The following is a 27,157-nucleotide window of genomic DNA, read 5'->3' as shown; positions in this document are numbered from 1 at the left end:
TGACTTTAAGATACGAAACCATCAAAAATCAACCTTTTTTTCCACGTTGATTTTAAAATGTTCATCTTCAACGCAAAATCATTCCGAATAATAGTTAAATCAATGTGGTTTTCATTAATTTTATGTTGTTTTAAGGTGGCTTTTCCCTCAGTGTATATATTTTGAAAGTAGATACAGATAGGTATATGAGAATGAAGGCTTATCTATACTGCCGTGCTAAGCAAAAAGGGCGCATATCCATTTTTGTAGTTTTGAGATAAATGCATTTTACTGACAAGGGAAAAGGTTGAGAATTGTAAGTGGGCTCAATTTCAAAAATGATTTTAAGCAACTTGTAGTATGAAAATTATAATTTTTAAGTTTGCAGAATAATTATATATTGTTCAAGCCTTCCAAATGCTATCTAAATTTTTTTTTTTTTTTCAAATTTTAGAGTTAGTAATAAATGCATTTTTCTATTTAGGAATACAGAGGAGTAATATTGTTGAGCTCATCTTAATTGACTATTTTGAGCTACTTGGAATTGGAAATGCGCTGTTTTTAGTTTACATATAAATGAGGATGTCAAATATGCCTTTAGCTCAATTTTGGATTTTTGGCTCATGCGCCCTTTTTGCTTAGTACGGCAGTATATTCTCATGAACTCTTTGAAAGAAAATTTTTTTCTTTTTTTTTTTGAAAATAGTTCTTTTGGCATTCTTGTAGTAAAATTTCTTTTGAATGTTAAAGCTTAAATTAAAAAAAGATTAATTTTAGTTAAAGTTTTTTTTTAAATGTAAAAATAGGGATCGGGTCAAAATTCTGGCTTCAAAATTCTGCTTTTCAAAATTCTGCTTTTTCAGCGAAAATTCTGTTTTTCAAAATTCTGCTTTTTTTCTATTCTGTTTTTCAAAATTCTGCTTTTTAAAATTCTGCTTTTCAAAATTCTGCCAGCATTATATTTGAACAAAAAAATTCTGCTAATTCTGTTTTTTTTTGTATGGCATATGCGCTGGCTAAAGAAAAATACACCTCATTAATGTAATTAAACATTGGTACTTTCCTAAATTTTTTTATTTAAGTGTCGCAAATATTTTTTGAAATGCATATACTGACTTTCTTTGAAATAAAATATGTATACTAATTGGAACCGATGTTGTATATTCCTTTTCTTATTCAAATTTTTGAATATTCGTCTTTATTTGATAAATTAATAAATTTTTAGTTATTTTCGGAAATGTTTAATATTAAAAACCTTTTCTTAATATTTTCAAATGTATTCATTTATAAAACAAAAATTAATTCGCATTTAAAAAATGACAAATTATGTAGGTAAGTAATCAAATAAGCAGATAATTTTTTCAAAAAGATGATTTTACAGAATTCTGCAAAAAATTAAAAAAGGGTTTGGAAAGGGTTGGGGTCAAAATTCTGCCGGGGTCAAAATTCTTTTGTCAAAATTCTGCTTTACAAAATTCTGCTTTCAAAATTCTGCTTTTTAAAATTCTGTTTTTCAAAATTCTGTTTTTCAAAATTCTGCTTTTCATAATTCTGCTTTTCAAAATTCTGCAAAAAATTAAAAAAGGGTTTGGAAAATGTTAAAAAGCGCGCGCTTTTTTTATTTTTTTGCAGAATTCTGTAAAATCATCTTTTTGAAAAAATTATCTGCTTATTTGATTACTTACCTACATAATTTGTCATTTTTTAAATGCGAATTAATTTTTGTTTTATAAATGAATACATTTGAAAATATTAAGAAAAGGTTTTTAATATTAAACATTTCCGAAAATAACTAAAAATTTATTAATTTATCAAATAAAGATGAATATTCAAAAATTTTAATAAGAAAAGGAATATACAACATCGGTTCCAATTAGTATACATATTTTATTTCAAAGAAAGTCAGTATATGCATTTCAAAAAATATTTGCGACACTTAAATAAAAAAATTTAGGAAAGTACCAATGTTTAATTACATTAATGAGGTGTATTTTTCTTTAGCCAGCGCATATGCCATACAAAAAAAACAGAATTAGCAGAATTTTTTTGTTCAAATATAATGCTGGCAGAATTTTGAAAAGCAGAATTTTAAAAAGCAGAATTTTGAAAAACAGAATAGAAAAAAAGCAGAATTTTGAAAAACAGAATTTTCGCTGAAAAAGCAGAATTTTGAAAAGCAGAATTTTGAAGCCAGAATTTTGACCCGATCCCGTTTGGAAAATGTTAAAAAGCGCGCGCTTTTTAACATTTTCCAAACCCTTTTTTAATTTTTTGCAGAATTTTGAAAAGCAGAATTATGAAAAGCAGAATTTTGAAAAACAGAATTTTGAAAAACAGAATTTTAAAAAGCAGAATTTTGAAAGCAGAATTTTGTAAAGCAGAATTTTGAAAGCAGAATTTTGACAAAAGAATTTTGACCCCGGCAGAATTTTGACCCCAACCCGTAAAAATATTAATAAAACTGTTTTATTTTTTTATATTTATTTATTTATTTATTAGCTTAATACAAGCATAGAAACTTACAACTATTGTTTACAAAAAAAAAACTTAAAACTAGATGATAAAAATACTTAAGAACTAAAGTAATTTTAGGGAAGATAAGTTAAGGAGGTTCTGGGGTTAAGAAAATATTGTAGAGAGAGGTTTTTAGAGAATGTTTGGAATGGTGGAAATCAAAAGAGTTATCCACGCTATTAGTGGTACGTAGCATGCGATTCATTGGTTCGTTACATCCATAATTTGTACGGTGATAGTCGAGAACAAAAAGAGAAACAGATCTCAGATTTCTCGGGTTGGTATAGAGGGAGATTTTTTGCAAAAGAGCAGGGCAATCGATATTATCTACCAGTTAAAAGTTGATGGATGAAAACAATGTCAGCAACTTTACGGCGCATATCAAGGGGTTGTAAATCTATGAGTTTTAAACGATCAACATAAGGTGGGAGGTTAAATCTATCAGGCCAGGGAAGACCACGGAGAGCAAATCGAAGAAATCTACGTTGGACGGCTTCTATACGAAGTGAATAAGATGCATAAAATGGGGACCATACCTTGCTAGCATATTCGAGAAGAGGTCTGACAAATGTTAGATAAAGGGTTTTTGTGACATAGGGGTCGGAGAATTCTTTGGACCAACGTTTAACAAAACCGAGTGCGGAGTTTGCTCTATTTATCGAGTTAGTGATGTGGGATCTGAAATTAAGTTCCTTATCACATATTACTCCGAGATCTCGCAAATAATCCACTTGTGTGACCGGCTCATTATTAATAAAGTAGGTACGAGGGAGAAGTGATGAGCGTTTACGTGAATACGTTATTGCTTGACATTTGCTCACATTTAGCTCAAGGAAGTTCTTCTGACACCAGATAGAAAATCGGTCTAGGTCACGTTGAAGAAGGAGGGTATCATTAAGGGAGGAGATACTTCTATATATTTTTTTATCGTCAGCGTATACACTGAGATTGAAGAATCTTTTATGACACAATCGACATCATTGATTGTTAATATGAAAATCAGAGGGCCGAGATGGCTACCTTGCGGAACGCCAGATGTTGCAAGGATTGGGATTGATTCTGAACCTCTAAAAAGGACATTATACTGACGTCCATTTAAATATGATTCGATCCATGCAATAAAAGAAGGTTGAAAACCAAGCGATTTTAGTTTGAAGAGAATAAGGGTATGTGAGATTTTATCGAAGGCTTTGCTTAGGTCAGTTGCAACTACATCTATTTCTTTGCCAGCCTCCATGGCACAAATTGAACTGGAAACGAAATCAACTAAGTTTGTGGTAGTTGATCTACCAGTTAGAAAACCGTGTTGATTAGGGGAGAAAATTTGCTTACAATGGAAGAGCATTGTGTCATAGACTATGCTTTCAAAAAGCATTATAGTTACAATAACATCTGTTAAAATAGTACTAAGCTCTAAACAAAGTAATCCATTCAGTTTCATTTACAAGAAAGATTTTAAGAAAAAACAAGATTCAAAAATTTTCAAACATTTTTCAAAAAAAAAAAAAGTTGATAAGTAGGTATGTCATTCAGAGGAAATAATATAATTAATCAACCTGTTTTCAAAAAATTTAATTTTCAATAAATTTGAAATTTTTTCACAAAATTCAAAAATGTGTTTTTCGAAAATGTTGCTTGCTTTCAATTTTTAAAAATACAACCTTATTTGCTAATATAGTAGTTACCTCTATCGTATGTTAAAAAACAAAACATTTTTTCTTCTTGTTTTGCAAATTAATAGAAATTTGAGGACAGTTATCGTTCAAAAAAGTATCATTTTTTGTGATTAATTTTCTCATGCGAATCGAAATAAATGTGAATTTCAAAAGAAAAAGTTTACCTAAGCAAAGGGTTTAGGTTTTGATTAAAAAACAGCAATATTGTTGACCATTAACGACAAACTTCTAAAAATTAAAAAAAAATTAAACTTTCAGTGAAAAAATAATTGTTATAAAGATATTTTGGATTTTTAAACAAAATTCACCCCCATGTTGATTACTCATGAAGGCACAATCCAAAACAAGTTACTCTTGTTTGGTTGAAAGCACAAAATTATGTTCAAGAGCTAACAAAATTTTTATTTAACATATTGCATAATTTTGACAGTATGTTTTCTTATCAAATTAACATAAAATTCATACCATCCCATATCCAAACTCGAAAATCATTGTATTCAAATGAAATGAAAATTAACACATATTGCTATAGACACGTTCCAGTAACAGTTTTTATTAAGCATCCTGAAAAAAAGTGAAACCAGTCTAACAATATATACATAAAATTGAATATATTTAACTTTTTAACAATATTTTTAGCAGGCAAAAAAGAATAAACAAAATGATTAGAATCAGAATTCTTTATCATTTTTATTTAATGCTAGTAATTTGGCACATTCTTGGCACAAAACCAGGAAAATCAAGAAATTGGTTGAAAATTATTGCGTTTGAAAGAAGTTATAAGTTTTATGTTATTTATATAAAAATGAATTGGCAGGTATATTATGATAATTTTCCTAATAAAAATGTCTAGCCAGTTTTAAACTATATTTTAATTACTATTATTAACATAGCTTAAGCACACTTATTAACCTTAAGAGGAAATGACGTGTGTGTTTCTGTTTATTATAAAACAAAATTGACTGAGCCGAAAGTTTAATTTTTTTTTTTAATTTTTAGAAGTTTGTTGTTAATGGTCAACAATATTGCTGTTTCTTAATCGAAACCTTAAACCTTTGCTAAGCTAAACTTTTTCTTTTGAAATTCACATTTATTTATTTTTGCTTCAAATTGAAAAAGTTCGTCACTAGTAAACACAAATAGAAATATAGAATTATTTAAGAGACTAGTCCAATATTCACAAGAACAGGTTACTTCTTACTCTAATGAGAATTAAAGTTGCTATTCTAGATTTAAAACGACAGAAAATAATATTCAAGAAGAATTCGAATACACACATGAGGAAACGTTTTGAACAAAACTTCCGAAATTAGCCAGTCTATCAGGTTACGTAAATAAAATTAACATATATAATGAATATATTTATTATTAATTCAATTGTTTCGAAAAATTGTTCGTTTGCTTTGACGTCAAAATATTGACATGAACTGAGCATGCCAATCAAATAGAATAATTCTTAAAATAAGAACAGATTTATTAAATGGGAACAAAATTCAAAACAAAAACTCATTTGTACTAAATTTTGTTTGAAAAAAATATACAAATTAAATAGAAATTGAAGCAAACTGGTTTGAAATTGCTTATTTTTCAATTTATTTTGATAAATTGTTTAAGTTATATAAAATGAATTGTAAATAAAGCGTTTAACTGGGTTGGGTAGGTTTACTTTTCTAATTCAAGTTGATACAAAATTTTTAAGTCGTTTCTTATCAGTGAATATACAAAATGTTAAACAAAAACGAAAAAAATTGAAACAAGCATGATTATTTGGATTTTAAACAATCAAAAAAATCTGTATTGTTTTTTTGTGTCACGTTAGTCAAAACATTTTATTTGATTCCTAAAGTGAATTTTTGAAAGACAAAAAAAAAAAATAGATTTCTGTAAAATCGGATAACGGACGATAATTTTATGGAATAACGTCATACGAAAATTAAAAAATTGCTAGAAAGCAAAAAAAAAACGCTCAAAAACAATGTTTCAAAGAAATTCATTCATCCGTTTTCAAACAAAACAAAAAATTGAAACTCTCTTAAAAAAATCCAAAACTATTTTTTTTTGAAAATTTTTTCTTAATTTTATAAATTAAATTAAGTAATAAACAACAAGGTTTTTGGTCATTTTTTTTTTTTTTTTTGAAATAGGTTTTTCAAAAAAATACTCTTAATAATGGTCTAAACAATATTTATTTTTTTTTAAATCAATATCCTCTGAGCCTTTTTTGAGAAAAACATGTTATATATTTTGGTTGTACCTATGGCAAAAGTACGTATACCTACCTACAGTTAATTTTGTTTCAAAATACAAATTTCATTTTCCACTAGGTATGGAATCACCAAAAAATCTGAACTAGGTACTCGTACAAAGCTTGAAGTCAATCGCTCCTGTGGTTAAGCCTGCAGATCGAGATACAAAATTTTTTATTTGCAATAAAAATTTTTTTGTAATGCAAAATATTTTTATTTGTACCTAATACAAATTTTATCTTCAATGTAAATATTTTTGAGTTGCAATGCTTACAATTTTTTTTATTGAGAAATTTTTTTCACTTGCAGTAATTTTTATAATGCAATAAATATTTTTTTTTAATTTTGAATGGAAAAAATGGCCTGCAATATTGTTCTTTACCTACCTTTTTTTAAAACCTAAGCCAAATTAAGTAAAAAACAATGATGCATGGGTAAAAATTTATGAGAAAAAAATGGGTACTTCATATTTCTGGATTTTAAATACATACTCGTACTTGTCTTCAAAATTTTGAGTTGTAAAATTAAATTTTGAAAAACTATTGATCAAAACAACTAAACACAAGTGTAAATGTTTATTGAAAAACCTGATAAAGTTTTCATTCTTATAAAAATATAAATTAAAGCAAAAAACAAAAAAAAAAAAAAAAGAGGGACAAAATTCAAAATGTTCTTCAGGGCCTTCGCCTTTAAATTTTGCATTTATCTGTCACTTGTATTATATTATTGAAACAAAATGAGATTTATATAAAATAAAAATATTGTTAAACTTTTCAGAAGTTAACTTTTATTTCAATTCCAACAGTAACTTAAGCCTTTTATTACAAATGAATTGATTTATTATCTTTTCTGAAGTGCTAAAAAATATTTCTACTTTCTATCAATTTAAATCGACACCCTTCAACATTTTGTAATCATTTGTACCTATTTACAAAAAAAAAAAAAACAAACCCTTACTGCTGTTGCGTGTCATTTTCAATAGCAAATACAAATAATATTGTTACAACTAAAAATAACTAAAATAAAACCCCTCAACTATGAATAAATTACAAACAAAAATATTATTTCAGTTGCAATACCTACTTGTTTAAAGTTTACAAAAAAAAAGAACAAAAAAAAATACATACAATACGTGTCTTTAGGTTACATCTGATCAAACCTACTAATTGTTGTCTACTAGAAAACAAAAATACTATTTCCCTACAATAAAAGCTTTTCTAAAAAGCTTTAACGATCAGTATTGTTTGATAGCATTGAATGTTTTCATTTATCCAACACCCACATGTTTACGGTTCGGCCGGACTGGCAGAACAAGATCTTTGTTGTCAACTCAATGAAAATATCCACATACCTATAAAAAAAAAACCTTCAAATATCAAAAAACCACGAAATCTGATTAGAAGTATCTGATAAAGCTATTTTTTTTTTTTCTTCGAATTTTAAATTTTGTTTACTTAGCCCTGAACTTTAACAACAACAACAATAATAGAAGAAAAAACAAAAACTGACAAATAATGAAAACAATATTAAAATTAAACTTGTTTTCGTTATTTATTAAAGCGGTACACTATTTGCAAGTTATTGCATTCCGCCTTCTCCGTTTGGTTTCGGGTGGTGTCACACACACATACACACATCACACTTCATTCCATTTGTTATGACTTGCACATTATTTATACAAAATCAAAACGGTAACATTTCCTATAAACAAATTCGAACTAAAAAATAAGGCTATACATACATTGCTGTGTAAAAAAGTGTGAGTATGTTTTCTCGCATTTCTCTATTATAAGCAGGGTTGTAAAAATATCAAATTAAAAAAAAATGCATTTTAAATTCAAAAAAAAAAATAATATTTATTGCAAACAAAATAAAATGCACGACTGGGTCGCACGTACCTGCTCTTGTAGTTCACAGTATCTTTATCTTAAATATCTATTGGAAATTTAAGATTTTGTAGAAAAAAAAATCAAAAAAAAAAAAATCAAAAGTTTAAAAATTAAATTAAAAAAATTTTTTTTTTCAAAAATGTTTTTAAAAATGTTTTTTTTATACTTAATGATCTCTGTAAATTTTAAATAAAATAACTAATGCTTTGATGAAATATATGAACTTAAAAAATATGTCAATTTTTGAAAAACGGCAACGCCATATTTCCGTTCTCCGCATTTTTTGAGAAAAACTAAAAACGCAGTTTTGTTGGAATCAATAAGAGTATTCCGCACACCAAATTTGATCGAAATCGTTAGAGCCGTTTTCGAGAAATTTGCAATACCTCGAAAACGTTATATGGGAGGTATGGAATGGAGATATTAAAAAAATAAAAAAAAAACGGGTCTAGGGAATTACGTAAAAATCATCTGTACCAAGTTTCAAGCAAATCCATCCATCCGTTTAGGCCCTAGCTCGATGTACAGATGGACGCACAGACGCACACACGCACAGACCGACGGACGGCATGACGAAAACCACTTTTTTTATCTTCTCCATCATCGTAATGTTGGTTTTGATTAAAACCTCCATTTTTTTTTTCTACACGAAACCAATACTTGCCCTATAGAGCAAGTAAAAAATTGCATTTACCTACAAAAAATATGTAGGTATTGCAACTGAAAAAATTTGCAATACAAAAAAATTTGTGTTACAACTGAAAAATATTTGAATTGAAAATGAAATTTTTATTGCAAATAAAAATATTTTGCATTAAAAAAAATTTTATTGCAAATAAAAAATTGCCTGCATTGAAAAAAAAGAGTGTGTGTACACATGTACACGCGACTGAAGTTATACTTCTCATTCAGTATATTTAAATGAATTTCATTTGATATTTTTAATATCTATTATTAAATTAATTAATCCACACTTCGTTTTTCTACATTTTTATCAAGTGAACAATAAATTAATTCATTCCTCCTCCTTGCGTCCATGTAGTTTTCAATTTATTCTGTGAAATTTACTCATGTTGTGCGGTTCAGAACGTACGGTATATGCTTAACGAAAGTAAATGAACTGCGCATAAAATGTGCGATATGGTAATTTAATGAGAATTGTGTGTGCTTCAGCACTAGTAGTAGCAATATGGAACTTGCAGGGTTGCCACAAAGCTCAAAAGTGAGCTGAGCTCAGCTCACAGCTCAGCTCAAATTTTGAGCTAGTTCACTTTTGAGCTATGTACCATAGCTGAGCTCATTTGAGCTGAGCTGATGGTTGAGCTGAGCTGTGATGGGTGATTGATTTTTATTTGGAAAGTATAATGAAATATGAAGATATTTTAAACTTTTATAAATCACCATAGCTTAAGATGTTTGGTTCTAGTTATTAATGGGATTATTTTAACACATGGATAGCTATTTTTATAAATAAAACAGATAATTTTTCGTGATCTTTTCTCTTGGTTTTTTTAATAGTTAATATATTTTTATTTTTTTAGTAAAATATTTCTTTTTTTATCATAAAAAAAATAAAGGTACAATCCGGTTTTTCGACTTTTTTCAAAGTTCCGAGAAAATCGCGTTTGAAAGTTTGGGTAAATTTTTTTTTTCGAAAAATCCCCGAATCTTTGAACGCTCCTGGAAGCTAAACCGCTTGAGAACAATTTTTGGGAGTGATGCCAAATGATAGCTTTTGTCATGGGCCTACGCTTTGCACATTGTCAGATTTTTAAAAAATCGCCTTCCATGTTAAACCGCCACATCATGCCTATTTTTTCAGAATCGTGCCTATTTTTTTTTACTTTTAAATTCTCCCGGTTTGAGAACGCGTGGACCTACAGGGATGGGAGTTGTACCCAAATGTAGGTTAGAGTCCCCTCTACCTTTTGGCATCAAACATTTTATTTTCATTTTCTTCAAAATTCCGCGATATAGGCGTTGGACCGCTTTGATCTAGAGACAGGGGAGTGGTGCCATATGAAAGCTTATATTCTCAGCTACCCGATAGTGGTATAATCCGGTTTTTCGATTTTTTTTTCAAAATTCAGAGAAAATCGCGTTTGAAAGTTAGGGTAAAATATTTTTTCGAAAAATCCCCGAATCTTTGAACGCTCCTGGGAGCTAAACCGCTTGAGAGCAATTTTTGGGAGTGATGCCAAATGTCATGGGCCTACGCTTTGCACATTGTCAGATTTTTAAAAAATCGCCTTCCATGTTAAACCGACACATCATGCCTATTTTTTCAGAATCGTGCCTATTTTTTTTTTTACTTTTAAGTTCTCCCGGTTTGAGAACGCGTGGACCTACATTGATGAGAGTTGTACCCAAATGTAGGTTAGAATCCCCGCTACCTTTTGGCATGACATTTTTATTTTCATTTTCTTCAAAATTCCGAGATATAGGCGTTGGAAGTTGGGGGCGCTCACTTTCAGCTCAGCTCAAATGAGCTGAGCTATGCAACTTGCCACACGCAACTTTCCACATGCAACTTGCCACACGCAACTTGCCACATGCAACTTGCCACATGCAACTTTGCCACATACAACTTGCCACATGCAACTTGCCACATCAAACATGTAACTTGCAACGTGTTGTGTGTTTTATGTTTGCCGTACTGCGGCGTACTGCATTTTTAAATACTAAAGTACTGCCTACTCTAAAGGTGAAACGACAGCCCTGCTACCCAGGGTGATCGCGTCATAATCCCTTTGACATTCTTGTCAAAAAGTAAATTTTCATACCCACCCTCCCATAAGAAGTATAACTTCAAAAAAAATATTTTTTGTATATTCGTCGAATTTCTTAGAATTTTGGATATTTAGCCATAAATTAGACTCGATATTATAGTTAAAATAGCTTATGTACGGGTATGGTCAAATAGCCAAAATTGTAAAAAATTCGATGAATATTAAAAAAAATATTTGCTGCACAATTTTTGCATTAATTTTTTTTTTTTTCAATTAAGAACATTTTTATTTGCAATAGGTAAATATTTTTTTAATGCAAATATATTTCAGTTGCAATTAAAAAAAATGTTTGTCCCGCGAAAAAATGCAATTTGATTGACTAATTTGCCTGTTTAAAATTCATTTGAGTATTTTTTTCGTTTTTTAAGAGAAACTTTGTGTTGGTCGTCAAAATCGTCAATTTTGTAACTTTTTTTTTTTGATTTTAGGTTAGAATTTTAGTCAAAAATAATTTTTTAAATTTTTCAACCATCTTAACTTGACAGGAAATTTAATTTGCTATGAAAAGTATCTATAAACCATTTCAAAGTTATGCTTGGTTTTCGAGTTAGTTTAAAAAAAAAACTGAAAACAGAAATGCACCAATGGATTTAGTAGCACTTTTGGCTGGAGTATTCTTTTATGCCAAACCCTCACAACAGAAAAACTGTTTGATGAATAAGTCTGAAACTTTGCAGATTAAATTCAGGTATATTAAGCTTCAATAGTAAAGCCTCAATTTAATCTTTTCACCCATAATTATAAAATAACGCCTATTTTTATAGCTTTTCTAAATTTATCTCAAAAAACACTTTTTTTTAACAAAGTAAACTTTATTTGTAAAAAATTAGATAACATTTTTAAATGTATCCTTGATTTTTTTGTAAAAAGATTCGTTTTTGAGGTATTGATAGTCAAAGTCAAGAGTATGGTTTTTGGTTTGTGATGACTGATTTTGCAGTCTAGAAATCGCTGAAGTTTGAAACAAAAAGAATCTTGAACCTTAATAAATAGCCTTTCTAAAAATAATAATCATTTTATCAGAAACAAATTTTCCCACTTTTTTTAAGAGAAAAACAAAACAAAAATTGGAAAATTTTGATTTTTGAACAGTTCCAATGATATAGCTATTTTACCATTTGAAATAAAATATTTGGTACTAAAATTCTGAAATTAGAAGAGTGAACCTCTTCTTGTTTTGTCATGATACGATCATTTTTTACTGAGATACAGTCTATCGAAAATCATTAAAAAAAATCACGAATTTTTTGTGGTCTTTAAATTTTTTGGCCTAGTGTAATTTAAAAATTAGAATTTTTTTATAAAAAATCTACGTTGAATTTAAATTTTCCGTGCAAATTGTATGAAAAATCTTCATGGGCACTCAGGCACCAAGTACGCAAAAATATCCATACAAAAGACCTTTTCAATGAAAACTTGTTGACAACTCGATTGTTTCCAAATTAGCCTCAGCTTGAAGCTTGTAGCTATTCATTTGATTCGAGTCTTATCCATGAACGCACTAGGCCTAGACTTCATAGAAAAATATCTAGAAACATTTTTTTTTTTTGAACATCACTATATTGATATACAAATATTTTTTTTTTTTTTTTCAAAATGTCATAAACTCACCTGCATAATGGGATACGAAGTCCTTAATTTACCCGTTTTCTCAAAAATAGTAAAACGATCCGTATCAGCAATCACAGCTGCAATATTGGACGAAGATAAAATCGGTACTTTAGGTTGTTCAATTGGCACAAAAGTACTATTCATGACGACATTTCGTGGTTCGTTACGTTGGTTATAGCTGTTGTTGTTGTTGTTCGAATTCGAACCTTTTCCATATTTGTTATTTTTCTTTTGGAATTGTTTGCCTGTGAAAATCATAGGATCAATCATACTATAATTTGTATAACCAGCTTGGGTTGAACATTTAGCACATTGGGTCATGGTTGAAGAAGATGTCGAGGTACCGGTTGCGGTAGCGGTAGCGGTAATAGGAATATTAATAACACTCGAAATTCCTGCCGATGTACTTGCTATATTACTCTGATCAATATTAAGAAACTCTGTAAGTCTCATTTTGCCAAATTGATTCTTCTTATGACCCATCGGATCATTCTTGTGATCTTCATCACGTGACTTTATGCGAGAAGTACCTCCCGATGATGGGGAAGAATAATGATGATTTCGCTTGTTCGAAGAAGAATGATTATTCTGATGTGAAGTGGGTCCCTTAGAAGTCTTTTTATTGGAGTAGTTCATACGTTTCAATGATGCACTTAGATTGGACAAATTGGGGTCATTTTTCAGACCGGAAGTAGTGTTTCGATTCTCTTCTGGAACAGCATTATTATTCTTGGGTTTATTGTGATATGGGTTAGGGGATGTTTTGTTGTTGTCAGCGGATGCTGACGAATTTTGGGTAGGTTGTCGAGCTTTGCCACCCTTCTTGGGTTGCGACGCTGCTGCCGCCGGTTTTGACGACGACGACGGAACCTGCTGTTGTTGCTTTCCCTTCGGTTTATTATTCATCATTTTGCTGCAATTACTGTTTAAACAATAATTCGGTATGCGATCGTGGCCAAAAAAAAAAAGCTTTTATTTTATATTTCTTTTTTCTCACTCTCAGAAGTGAAATAATAGCACTTTGCTAATTGCCTTTGCCAGAGTGAGAATAAATAGTGTGCGATAATGATGTAATTCAAATGTACGAGTAGGTAGGTATTATTTGTCTGTATTTTTTGTTTTCGTCTTCGACGGAACACAACAGTTTTTTTTTTTGTTTTTATTGAATTTATTTAAATTTAACTTTCCACCTTATAAGATAATTATAGACAGAGTCCAATTGTTTATATCAATTTACGCAGAAATAAAAACTGCAGACACTCTTTACCGGGTATATGAAAAACGATGATGATAATGATGAAATGGGGCGATAGGGTGGTTGCTAGTTGGTTTAGGCTTAACGAAGAAGCGACGACAGCGACGAAATAATAACAACCACGCGACAAAAATAGGTAAAAGTGTAGTTTATTTTTTCTATTTTATTTTTTATTTTTATTTTTGTTTAAATTTTTTTTATATAAAATGTTCCTAAATGCGCACAATGGGCAAGGCAGTCAAGGTGAGTTAAGTAAGGTTGGGGATTTTTTTTTTAACCATGTGCGAGGGGGGGCAAATCAAATTTAACAGTAAAATGTCTTGAAAAATTTGTAAAATACTACAAAATAACAGACAAGGCGGTAAGGTACACAAAAAAGAGTTTTTGAACGGATCAAATACACTTTTTGAAAAAAAAAAAAAACACACAGAAAAATAGAAAACGCGAAAGTAGAATTATATCGGAGCACTTAATGAAACGACGACGACGTCAAGACCTAATACGGGACTACTTATAATCACTCGGAAAAGGCTTTCAAACAGCAGAAAAAAACTAACGATATTGTTGCGGAAAAGGAAATATATGCCAATATAACGTCGACAACGGCGACAAAGACGAGGACGGTGGCGCTGGCAGTGGTGATGGTTGGTTATGCTCTTGCAGTGAGAGACGAAAAGAAATGTGCGAGAGGAGAGTCAAGTCTACTCGTCGTAATACTTGTACTAGTAGGGTAAGACGAGAACCTTTTTTTTTTTTTGAAAATGTCAAGCCGCTCAAAAAAAAAAAATTAAAACTGACACACAACTTTCGACTGACGATACCGTTTCGTTGGTTAGGTTAGATAGAAACGGTTGAGAGATCTTAATACCGATATCTTAAAAGACTTCTTAAATCGTAGAGACTTTGTCACCTTTATTGTATGTCTATGCGCTTTTTGATATATTCTTCGCTTTGATCCGTTATTTAATTTTTTTTTCAATTTAATTCCTTTTCAAAGACTATAATCGATTTCGATAGAGTTTATCGGATTAATAATAATTTTTTGTTTCGCAAATAAAAAAAAACGTATTGTATGTCTAAATAGCCGAGCATGTGATGACCAACTGACGACGTCTTTGAAAAAGCTTAGAAAAGTGTTTTTTTTTTGTGTTGTTGGTTTTTTTTTTTTAATTTGTTTCTATTTCTTTTGCATTTATATTTTGTTTGTTCTTTTGGATTTTAGCTTTTTTTTTTTAGCTGTTTGAAGAATAACAAAATGAAAATAAATTTGAAAAAAATTTAATACCACAGCTATAGAGACTGAGTGCTGCTGTGAAATAACAAGAGCTTATGAAAGCTTATATAGCAACGTGGGCAGTTGCTTTAAAAAAAATTAGAATTACTAACAAAAATGAAAACAATTATACAGTAGTCAGACTAAAAAATATATTATTTAATAAAAAATTAGGCTGATGATGAAGGAGGGTTTGTTAGGGGTTGTAAGTTTTTGTTTGAAAAAATAAAATTAATAGAAATGGAAAAATAAATTTTATTATTAAATAATATTATAATTTTAAATACAATTTTTAGCGCTGTTGCGTACGAGTATATTTATTACTATTTCTTATTTCACAGCTTTTAGTTGTTTCAGTATTTAGTGGCAGTGGTACCACTTTACTTCAATTGAAGTAGATCTACTTCTTTTTTTCCAAAAAAAATTAAATCTACTTCCTACTTCGCACCATCACAAAAATATCGAAATCTACTTCATTTTAAAATTTCTGTTCCAATCTAATTTAAGTTATCAAAATTTAAGCCAAATCTACTTCTTTTTTCAGAAAACCAAAAATTTTACTAAAAATTTTTTATAAAACAATGTATAAAAATACATTTACACCGAAAATATGTAGTTTGAAAGAATTCAATTTTTTTGTTTTTAGTTGTTTTTACTAATTAAATTATTTAACTTAAGTAAATTTAATAGAATTATTTTTTTTTATATCGATTTTTTATAAAGAAAAGGATATTTTGAAATTTACTTCGATTTTTCTCAATCTACTTCCATTTTTTCCTCAAATCTACTTCGACTTTTTTTCTGCAAGTGGTAACGCTGTTTAGTGGGTGAAAGAAAGTTTTTTTTCATTGTTAAAAGTCGTCGCTTTACAAAATGTTACACATACGCCACAGTGACCAATTTATTTTATTTGTTCCATCTTAAGCATAGATTAAGAGATTTAAAGCCAATTTTTCACTAGCCAGTTAAACCGCAGTTAAGGCTTATTCCTACGAATAAACTTTTTTTTGTATTGAGTTTATTAATCTGATAAATCCAATTGAAAAAATTTGTTTACTATTATTATTTACAATGTTAATTATTAAAATTTTACTAGAATAATTTAAGGAATTTGATATATTAGACGCACAAATATATACTTAATGTTATTTCATGAACGTTAACATTTATGTTTTCCTTAACAAAAATTAAAGACTTCTTAGGGTTGCCACGACTTCAAAATATTTTTCTTCTTCCTGTTGATCAACATAAAATATGAAAAATGATAAAAAAGTATAGATGGGTTGTTTAGATTGCCTCGAGATAAGAAATAAATTTAACTGAGGAGGACATAAGCCCCTTTCGCTCTCGTTGGGAAATAACTCCACAAAAGGAAAATGCAAGAACTTGTTTTTGTGGTAAAAATTGCTTAAAATTTAAGAGTTTTTAAATGAAAAAATTAATAAAAAAATAATTTTAATTTGAAATATATGTTCTTGTTATTTGGAAAAAAAGTGTGTACACATGTAAACGCAATTGAAGTTATACCTCTCACTCACAGAAATTCACTTAGTACTTACAATTATGAGCACTAGATGGTGCTATTTGCTAATCCCCTTGACATTTCTTTTCAAAAAGTAAATTTTCTTGCACAATGGGGCAAGATACCCCGAAAGTTGGAATTAATTAATTTGCGAAATTGAGTTGGCTGAACTATATTTGTGACATGATAACATGTTATAGATCGATGAACCCGTGCTGCAAACACGAAAAAGCATGACTTTTCCTCACATTATCCACTTGCCGTTAGCTGTGTGGTATAGATTGGAATTTAATCTTATTTCATATGACGCCAAGTCGAACTTAAGACAAAATATACTATAGTTTATTTAAAAGTTTATATCCTGAAATTGAACACTGACAAAGGATTTCTAAAAATTCAATCACTAAATAGTGTAAAAGTAGGGGTAAAATGTCATGGTAAACAAACATTTATTTTCTAAATGGTTAGTCGTAGAAAGTTGATTTTTTTTTTTTCAATCTGTTGGATACATTTTAAACATCTTAAATCTTGAAAATTTAAATGCTGAGTTATGAATTTTTTTTTTTTAAACAATGCAAGGGGTAGACCTTTGATAAAATGGTTATTATAAATGAATCATTTATTTTCAAAACTTTTTTCAAAATTCACTTTTTTGACCAAATTTGTACTCTAGGGTTAACCACGTCTGTTTTCAAAATATGAAGTATCTACTCCATCTATATCCGATCTTACAGCTACGCTAAATATTTTTTAATATAAAAAACAGGATAAGTCCCGGACTTATCATCTTTTTTAAAATAAACAACAGCTTCTTTATGTGTAAATGCTATATTAGACTACTGGCCGAAAATCTTAAGTTTAAAGCGTCTTTAAAGTTAAATAAGTACTCTGAATTGTATTTTATTTTAATCTTAAATACAATTGTTTGATAGACTGGGGCTAAAAGCAAAATTGTATATCCATTTTAAGACTAATTTAACATCCGTTTATTTTCAAAGTATGATAAGTCCAAAAGCGTTTTTATTTTTTATCTTTTGAACTATCGCTCCAAAAATTAAAAACGAAACGGTATTCTGTAGCTATACAAAAGTTTTGCAGAATACATTTTTTTTTAATTTAGCTACACACATCAAAAGAATATAGAACGTTTTTTTCTTCTCCTGAAAATTTTAAAATCATTGACTTATCATGTTTTGAAAATAAATGATTTAAATAAAAAAAGGATTTTTCACCGAAATTAATACTATTAGTCTATTTAATAGACCCGAGCTCCAGAGCAAAAATAGAACAAATTCGTTCAAGACTTTTTATTAGCGATTATGATTCCTTGGCATACAACAATACTCCAGCCAAAAGTGCTACTAAATCCATTGGTGCATTTCTGAGAAAACGGCAACACTGGTCGGTTTTCAGTTTTTTTGATTTAACTCGAAAATCAAGCCTGACTTTGAAATGGTTCAAAGACACTTTTTATAGCAAATTAAATTTTCTGTCAAGTTAAGATGGTTAAAAAATTTTAAAAATTATTTTTGACTAATATTCTAACCTAAAATCCAAGAAAAAAAAGTTAAAAAATTGACAATTTTATTTTTTTTTTACTAAATCTAGGGGCATTTTGTGTATGTAGCCGGGACGTCCAAACTTTGTACTAATAAAATAAAGTAGAGGTAAAATCCTTTGATAATATGCAATTTTTAATTTTTTTTGTCAAGAAACAACTTAAATGTACCTATTCAAAAATTAGCACTTTTTCTAAATTTTTGACTTTTTTAATTAAAAGCAAGTTTTTAAAACTCGATAAAATCGTATTAATTGGTAACTTTTAGACTTTTAAAGTAAACATACTTCGAGGGATTGATTTAATATAAACTAAATATGACAAACAAAAAAATTTATTTGCATCCTAATGGCCTTTTGTGCAATTTTGTGTATGTGCATTTTTATAAATTCGGGTCGAATGGATGGACGGAGAGCCATTAGCTTTGGTCTATTGCATAGAAGAACATTTAATACCAACTCTTTTACTGTTTTCAATGGCATGAAAAACAATTCTTGTAAAATCCGCGACCAACGAAAAGTTTCTCTTGAAAAACGAAAAAAATACTCTAATGAGTTTGAAACAAAATAGCTCAGGCAAATTAGTAAATCAAATTGCACTTTTCGCGGGACAAATTTTTTCATGGAACTTGTTTAGGTGAATGTCCTTATCGTAAAAGTGAATTTTTTGGGATGATAAGATATCGGGAACAGCCGCCATCTTGGAAAAGAGGTCGGTGCCGTTTTTATTTTATAACTCCATTTTTACTCATTTAAACCAAAAATGTCCGAGGATAGACTTATTATCAATTAAATTATCTAAAAAATGATATACAAATGAATTCCGTGAGTTAGTTAAATTCAATTTTATAGTCGGTCAAAGTCCGGGTTCTTCTCTCAAGGTTAAGACAATATGACATTTTTTAAAATATCTGAAGAACTTTTGATTTGTTTGGGATTTTCTAAAAGAATGAAATATAGCACTTTTAATTATCTATGAAATGAGCCCTTTATCGTTACTGTAACCAACATAATGTATAAGTTATCTAACGTCGAAGTTCACATTCTACCAGTCAAAAGTGAGAAAATATCAAGTTTTCTTTTATTAGACCGAGCAAATTTTTGAAGTGGAGGTATAACCAAAATATAAGTAAACAGTTTTTTAACTATATTCGTCTAAATATTGAATTCAAAGTTTGAAATCTTTAATGTTAACCTTTATATGGTTTTCGAGGTTTTAAATGAAGTGAATTTTCCAATTAATGTGAATAAGCTAAAGTGACACTATTTAAAATTCTAAATATAAGAACTGATGCCCTGTCATTTTTCCTAAACATGAACACCTCAATCTCAGCATTACGATAAGTATAACTCAAGATATGAGGTGTGTAAGCCGTTATGTTTTCGAGACTATTGTGTTTAATTTTTGATTGTTTATTTGAACTATTGAAATCCCAAATATGTTCAGTTTAAAAATCGTATATCATGACTTCGACGTTTGTTGCTTATACAATGTGATGGTTACAAAAACAATAAAGGGCTCATTTCATAGATAACACTGGTCAACAAGGTTTTTGCCACAAGAACCAAAATATACTTTTCTAGTAGTTTTTGGGGTGCTGAATCCGAATCTGAAGACAGAAAAGTTTGCTTGGCCTTCGGTTTTGAAATATTACCGTTAGAAAATGTCAAAAAACGTAATTTTGGCTGTTTTCGAGGTTATGTTTTTATGTGGAGTAATTCATTATGAATAAATTTGTAACGTTGCCTATAAGAGCTAGTTTTATTCTTTCAAAAAATGTTTAAATCTTTCCGATATCTCTTTTATTGCCCGAGATATTTAAAATTTAAGTAGCGGTCTTTGAATCAGAAACAACACTGGCCAACCAAATTAAACTTTTTTTGCCACAAGAATCAAAATATACTTTTCTAAAGGTTTTTGGGTTGCTGAACTCGAATCCACAATCAGAAAAATTCTATTAGCCTTCGTACTTGAAATATTACCGTTATTAAATGCAAAAAAAAGGGTTTTTTTTATAACGGTTATATTTCAAGAACGGAGGCTAAAAGAATTTTTCCGATTGCGGATTTGAGTTCAGCAACTCGAAAACCTTCAGAAAAGTATATTTTGGTTCTTGTGGCAAAAATTCTGTGACCAGTGACTTATACTTTAGATTAAGTTTAGTTTCTCTTTGGCTTATTAAATAAAACTTAAGATATCTCGAGCAATAAAAGAGATATCAGGATAATTAAAACAGTTTTTGAAAGAAGAATATATGTTGTTATAATAACCGTTACAAATTTGTTTATAATGAATTACCCCACATAAAAACAGAATCTCGAAAACAGTCAAAATGACGTTTTTTAGCATGTTATAACGGTAACATTTAAAAAACGGAGGCCAATCAAATTTTTCTGACTTCAGATTCGGATTCAGCATCCCAAAAACTACTAGAAAAGTATATTTTGGTTCTTGTGGCAAAAACCTTGTTGACCAGTGTTATCTATGAAATGAGCCCTTTATTGTTTTTGTAACCATCACATTGTATAAGCAACAAACGTCGAAGTCATGATATACGATTTTTAAACTGAACATATTTGGGATTTCAATAGTTCAAATAAACAATCAAAAATTAAACACAATAGTCTCGAAAACATAACGGCTTACACACCTCATATCTTGAGTTATACTTATCGTAATGCTGAGATTGAGGTGTTCATGTTTAGGAAAAATGACAGGGCATCAGTTCTTATATTTAGAATTTTAAATAGTGTCACTTTAGCTTATTCACATTAATTGGAAAATTCACTTCATTTAAAACCTCGAAAACCATATAAAGGTTAACATTAAAGATTTCAAACTTTGAATTCAATATTTAGACGAATATAGTTAAAAAACTGTTTACTTATATTTTGGTTATACCTCCACTTCAAAAATTTGCTCGGTCTAATAAAAGAAAACTTGATATTTTCTCACTTTTGACTGGTAGAATGTGAACTTCGACGTTAGATAACTTATACATTATGTTGGTTACAGTAACGATAAAGGGCTCATTTCATAGATAATTAAAAGTGCTATATTTCATTCTTTTAGAAAATCCCAAACAAATCAAAAGTTCTTCAGATATTTTAAAAAATGTCATATTGTCTTAACCTTGAGAGAAGAACCCGGACTTTGACCGACTATAAAATTGAATTTAACTAACTCACGGAATTCATTTGTATATCATTTTTTAGATAATTTAATTGATAATAAGTCTATCCTCGGACATTTTTGGTTTAAATGAGTAAAAATGGAGTTATAAAATAAAAACGGCACCGACCTCTTTTCCAAGATGGCGGCTGTTCCCGATATCTTATCATCCCAAAAAATTCACTTTTACGATAAGGACATTCACCTAAACAAGTTCCATGAAAAAATTTGTCCCGCGAAAAGTGCAATTTGATTTACTAATTTGCCTGAGCTATTTTGTTTCAAACTCATTAGAGTATTTTTTTCGTTTTTCAAGAGAAACTTTTCGTTGGTCGCGGATTTTACAAGAATTGTTTTTCATGCCATTGAAAACAGTAAAAGAGTTGGTATTAAATGTTCTTCTATGCAATAGACCAAAGCTAATGGCTCTCCGTCCATCCATTCGACCCGAATTTATAAAAATGCACATACACAAAATTGCACAAAAGGCCATTAGGATGCAAATAAATTTTTTTGTTTGTCATATTTAGTTTATATTAAATCAATCCCTCGAAGTATGTTTACTTTAAAAGTCGAAAAGTTACCAATTAATACGATTTTATCGAGTTTTAAAAACTTGCTTTTAATTAAAAAAGTCAAAAATTTAGAAAAAGTGCTAATTTTTGAATAGGTACATTTAAGTTGTTTCTTGACAAAAAAAATTAAAAATTGCATATTATCAAAGGATTTTACCTCTACTTTATTTTATTAGTACAAAGTTTGGACGTCCCGGCTACATACACAAAATGCCCCTTGATTTAGTAAAAAAAAATAAAATTGTCAATTTTTTAACTTTTTTTTCTTGGATTTTAGGTTAGAATATTAGTCAAAAATAATTTTTAAAATTTTTTAACCATCTTAACTTGACAGAAAATTTAATTTGCTATAAAAAGTGTCTTTGAACCATTTCAAAGTCAGGCTTGATTTTCGAGTTAAATCAAAAAAACTGAAAACCGACCAGTGTTGCCGTTTTCTCAGAAATGCACCAATGGATTTAGTAGCACTTTTGGCTGGAGTATTGTTGTATGCCAAGGAATCATAATCGCCAATAAAAACTCTTGAACGAATTTGTTCCATCCAAAAGGGTCTATTCAATAGACTATATTTCAATAATAGAAAGATAACAAAAAAATAGGCTCTCATATGGATTTTTTCTTAAGGCCCTGATTTTTTAAATATTAATTTTTTAAGGGTATTTTTGAGTGTTATTTTATTTTTAGGAATTCTTGAAACTTCTAGGTGAGGTTGATTTACATACGTGTGGATATCTAAAATGATTTTTCACCGAATAACGGGAAAAAATATTTATTTAAACATTTTAAATTAATAATTGAATAATTCTGAATTCACGAATATAGGAAAAATTTTTAAAAAAATATATTTTTTTAACAGTTATTCGAAAACTGGCATACGATTTCTATCATACGTCATAGTACTGACTATGTCTTTATCTTTTTCAACTGATTAAATAGAGTAAGCAATTAATAGTCAAATCGTTAACGTATGATCGTAATCGTATGCCATAATTCGAACCCAGGTCAATGAATTTGTTTGGTAACTTCAAAGTATTTCCCATACAAACTTATTTTCAATACACATATTTGTTTTTAAAACGCATTTTAAAAACAAGAAAGTTTCTGCAGTGTTCTTTTTTAATCTTTTATTAACTGTTAAAATTTTTATAAATCTTCTTCGTATTCCTTAAGAAAAATTAGACTTAAAAAATGCGTCTACCGGTAGCACGGCGAACAACGTAAAAAGAAAACTTTAAGCTTTTTATTTTTTGGCTAACTTAAATAAAAACTTAAAGTTTATTCTGATGGTCTTGGTTTTCAATTTTAGCTTTTTTTTATTCTTTTATTTCTTCTTATTTCAGTTTTTTTTTTTTGTATATAAAAGCTTTTATTTTATAAAAAAAAAAGCTTTTACTGATCAGCAATGTTCAGTGTGAGAGAGAATACGATCACTTTATATTTACCGGCCGGCTGATTACAACAATTTTATATATATTTTTTTTTTTTTTTTGAGGCATAGGTTTTTACACGAATACAGAAGGGTTTCATATGGGAGTTGATTCCCTTAAAAGTGGTACCAAGTTATCTTACACCTTGTTTTCTTGTTACCTTCTTTCTTGATGGTTCTTTTGATTTATATGTAATAAAAATTACTTTTGAAGAAAATAATTCAAACAAATTTTTTATGATACAACGAGATAAAAGAGAATGCAAAAAGTGTTTCCCTTAAGTCCGTTTTTCTGTGTAGGAAGCTACCGTCTAACCGGTTTGACCGATTAACTTCAAACTTTCTATGTAGCGTTTTTTTGAGACTCTTTAAAGGAGGATTTAAATTTTTAAGGACCAAAAACAATGGTGCCTCCCAGATTCCGAATTTAGAAAAGTTTAATTTTCTTTTTTTTTTTCAAGAACGGCTCAAAGGATTTTGTTGAAAAAATTCAAGTGATAGTTTTTTTTAAGCAAGGTCTGTCAAACGATTTATTTACTTTCTACGATTTTTTTTTTTTTCAAAAGCATTTACACAAATGTCTTAAGTATAAAGCAAAATTAAAATTTACAAAAAATATATTTTTTTATAGAAAAATAAAATTTTTGAAGATGGGCCATTGAACTAAGCGTTCGATTTTGAATTTTTTTTTTTTCTAAAAATACATCGCGATAAAATAAAGTATATTGCATACTTTTATGGAGCTAAGTTTTGGTTTAAAATGATGTTTAGTTTTTTCTATGAAGAACGAACTAACGAACGAAAATAATAAAGCAGATTTGTTCGTACGTGACGGTGGAATGCACAAAATGCCTTATCAGCCTTTTTCAGGAAAAAGTGTTGCATCATTTGATTTCGGGACAGAAGAATGGAATATGCTAACTTTTTTTTCTTTAGAAAAATCTACTTTTATTATTTCATCATCTGTTCACCAATTTATTCGTTCAAATAAGCCATATTTTTCGAAACAAATTTATAAAAAATTTTGCGTGAAACGAGTAAGCAAATTTAAACTTTTTCTCTTTATTTAATAATTTTATGGAAAGTAACCTCCACCTCATTAATTTGTAACCCAAAATTTGTCTATAATTTATTGTTTTTATGTTTTACGCACAATTCATCCTTGTCGTGATTTTATTTATTTATTTTTTTTTTTTTTGCAATTGTCTGAGAATTTTTAAAAATGTAAACTTTTTTTTACTAAAAACAAAATATTAACCAAAAAAATACTTTTATTAAAATTCTTAGTCATAATCGTCATGCTTAGTGTCGGTCGTCGTCGGTCAGTAGTTTTAATAGTGAAGCTGTACAAATTTATTTTCATTGAAAATAATGTTTTTTTTTCTTATATTTAGCTACTTTAGAATATACATATATTTTCAATGAAAGAGCCAGCATTTGCTGAAAATGACATTTAAATCACAGATGAGCGACAGACATCGTCTGTTATAAATAGAAGCGAGGCAAATCGACATCAGACTCATTCTGTTTTTGGGTAGAAACTAAATTTAATGTTGTGTTTTGAGACAAAAAAAAAAAAACATGCAAAACTAGACATAAAATAAAAGAAAAACAAGGATATTTACTTGCAGGAGTTTCTAAATAAAATTGCTTGTTTCTTTCAAAATTATTATTGTTTTGCATTAGAACGCATTAGGGCGCTTGTTATTCAGGGGTTTTTCGATAACCAAGCTTGTGAGTGGAAAAACTATTTCAAAACAATAAAAAAAACCCTAATTTTTTTAGATTTTTTTTTGACGCTAGATGGCGCACAACGATTGTTAAATTTTGAAACAGGTATATTTTGACTTATGAGGTAATTTGGATTTAGCTTGAAGAGCTTCTTGTTTGCATTAAATACAGTTTGCAAAAAGGTCTAAACCATTTTTCTAGGACCAAAGGTTTAGTCAAGAGCAAGACATGCATGCTTTTTTGAGTTTTATTTTATTTTTCATGATTTTTCTAGTTCGTTTTAATAAAGCCCAAAAGAAACATGTATTTCCTGACTAAAGCCCTGGTCCTAGAAATATGGTTTATACTTTTTTGAAACGGTAATTAATGCAGACAAGAACCTCATTCCTTAATAGCTAGCTATGTACACTAGGGTGGTCCAATTTTTTGGTTTTTACATTTCCGTTGTTCCCCACTCAAAAATTGGTTGCATATGTGTTTTGTATTACACACGTGAAATTTCAGCTTTTAAGGTGAAGTGTAAGTGGGCGCTCAACAAGCTCAAAGTTTTTGCTCACATGCTGTTATAGCTGGGTCCTCATGCCTAGTAAATAACTCTTGTTTTGATTTATCAAGATTTATCAAGTGGATTAAGTTATGATGTGGTAAAGTTTTTCATAAAAAACCAATAGTTAAGTGATATTTTCACAGATAATAATTTTTGTTCATTTAAATTCGTCTGTAAGTATTTTTTGCTTAAAGTTAACAAAACAGAATTAATCAATGAAATACGAGCTAGTGACTCAAAACCAAAGAAACATGAAAATCATTTACATGGTTGTCGTTAACATGCGTGCTTATCATGTTTAAGCCAAATTCCAACCTCAAGCCAAGTCCTAATACAATATAATCAGATATTAAGGGTAAGGTAAGGGTAACAAAGTCTAATATTCCAAAGCTGATGAGCGCCCTCTTCCTTTTGCTTTTGAGGGCCAGTGGCGTAGATAGGGGGGGGATCAGGGGGATATATCCCCCCCATTGAGATTGATAATTGTTTAAAATAATCAGTCATGAACAAATAAGTTAAAGAAACGCACTCCGAAATTTAGTTCCTAAGTTCCTACTTGAATTAAGTCTAGTTAGTACTCACAGGATCTGGATCTGTCGCGATAGATCTCAAAATATCAAGCTTTGAGGAGCTATTTCCGTTTGTGTTCGAGACTCTTGACCAAATAAGATCATTGGAAAGTGACGCAAAGAACTTAAAAAACGCTATGGATTTCGAGTTCTTGACTAGCTTAAAGGTTTTAATTATGGTTAACCATATCTCGTTGCGATTAAGTCGTGAGTTATAAGGAGTGAATTTAGACTTGGTCCAAGCTTGGATATCGCCAAAGAAGACGACTCACTTTCGAAAGTGTTTGAAGATGCGAAAAAATAGCTGAAGTCGTTGACATTGGCGATAACTTACTTACTTCCTTAGGGTGACCCGCGCCGTAAGGCGGCTACAATCCGCTATGGATTTGGGCCTCAACCTACAAGCTTCGCCAGCTAGCTCTACAATTTTTACTAAAATTTTTAAAAGATTATTTCTCCATGAAAATAATAAAAAATCTCTATGGAAAAACCTTATAAATTCTTTATTTTAATAAGATTTCTTCATAAAACAGTTCAATAAGAAAATATGTTAGTTTTTAGGTGGTCATATTATTCTCAGTGTTAAAAACTCGTAAAAGATTTTTGATCAGAAGGAATAATACTTCCTCTAAGAACTCATTGGAAGCGCTCGATAACTGCCCCGAAGAAAGCTTTCCCAATATACATATATATTTTATTAAAGATATTAGCTACATTGCTGGCTTTAACGTCAACTACCGAAAGAACTTTCTCCAGTTTATAGATTATAAAAACAATACATAGAAGCTTAGAACTTAAAAAAAATGTGCGAACTATGTAGATCTAT

At 29.4% G+C, this 27,157-nt stretch overlaps 1 protein-coding gene across 1 annotated transcript in view; it reads right to left on the bottom strand.

The window, feature by feature from the left end:
* The window catches only part of LOC129906615 (terminal nucleotidyltransferase 5C), a 169,269-nt gene extending 154,212 nt beyond the window's left edge, over positions 1 to 15,057 (bottom strand). Inside the window, exon 1 of the mRNA XM_055982429.1 lies at positions 12,705 to 15,057. Within this exon, the coding sequence (XP_055838404.1) occupies positions 12,705 to 13,613 (909 nt within the window). The 5' untranslated portion in view covers positions 13,614 to 15,057. The remainder of the gene's footprint in view (positions 1 to 12,704) is intronic.
* Between the last annotated feature and the right edge of the window lie 12,100 nt (positions 15,058 to 27,157).

This window comes from Episyrphus balteatus, chromosome 1 (genome assembly GCF_945859705.1).
Source record: "Episyrphus balteatus chromosome 1, idEpiBalt1.1, whole genome shotgun sequence".
NCBI classification, from domain to species: Eukaryota; Metazoa; Arthropoda; class Insecta; order Diptera; family Syrphidae; genus Episyrphus; species Episyrphus balteatus.
This window is presented reverse-complemented; position numbering and strand designations above follow the sequence as displayed.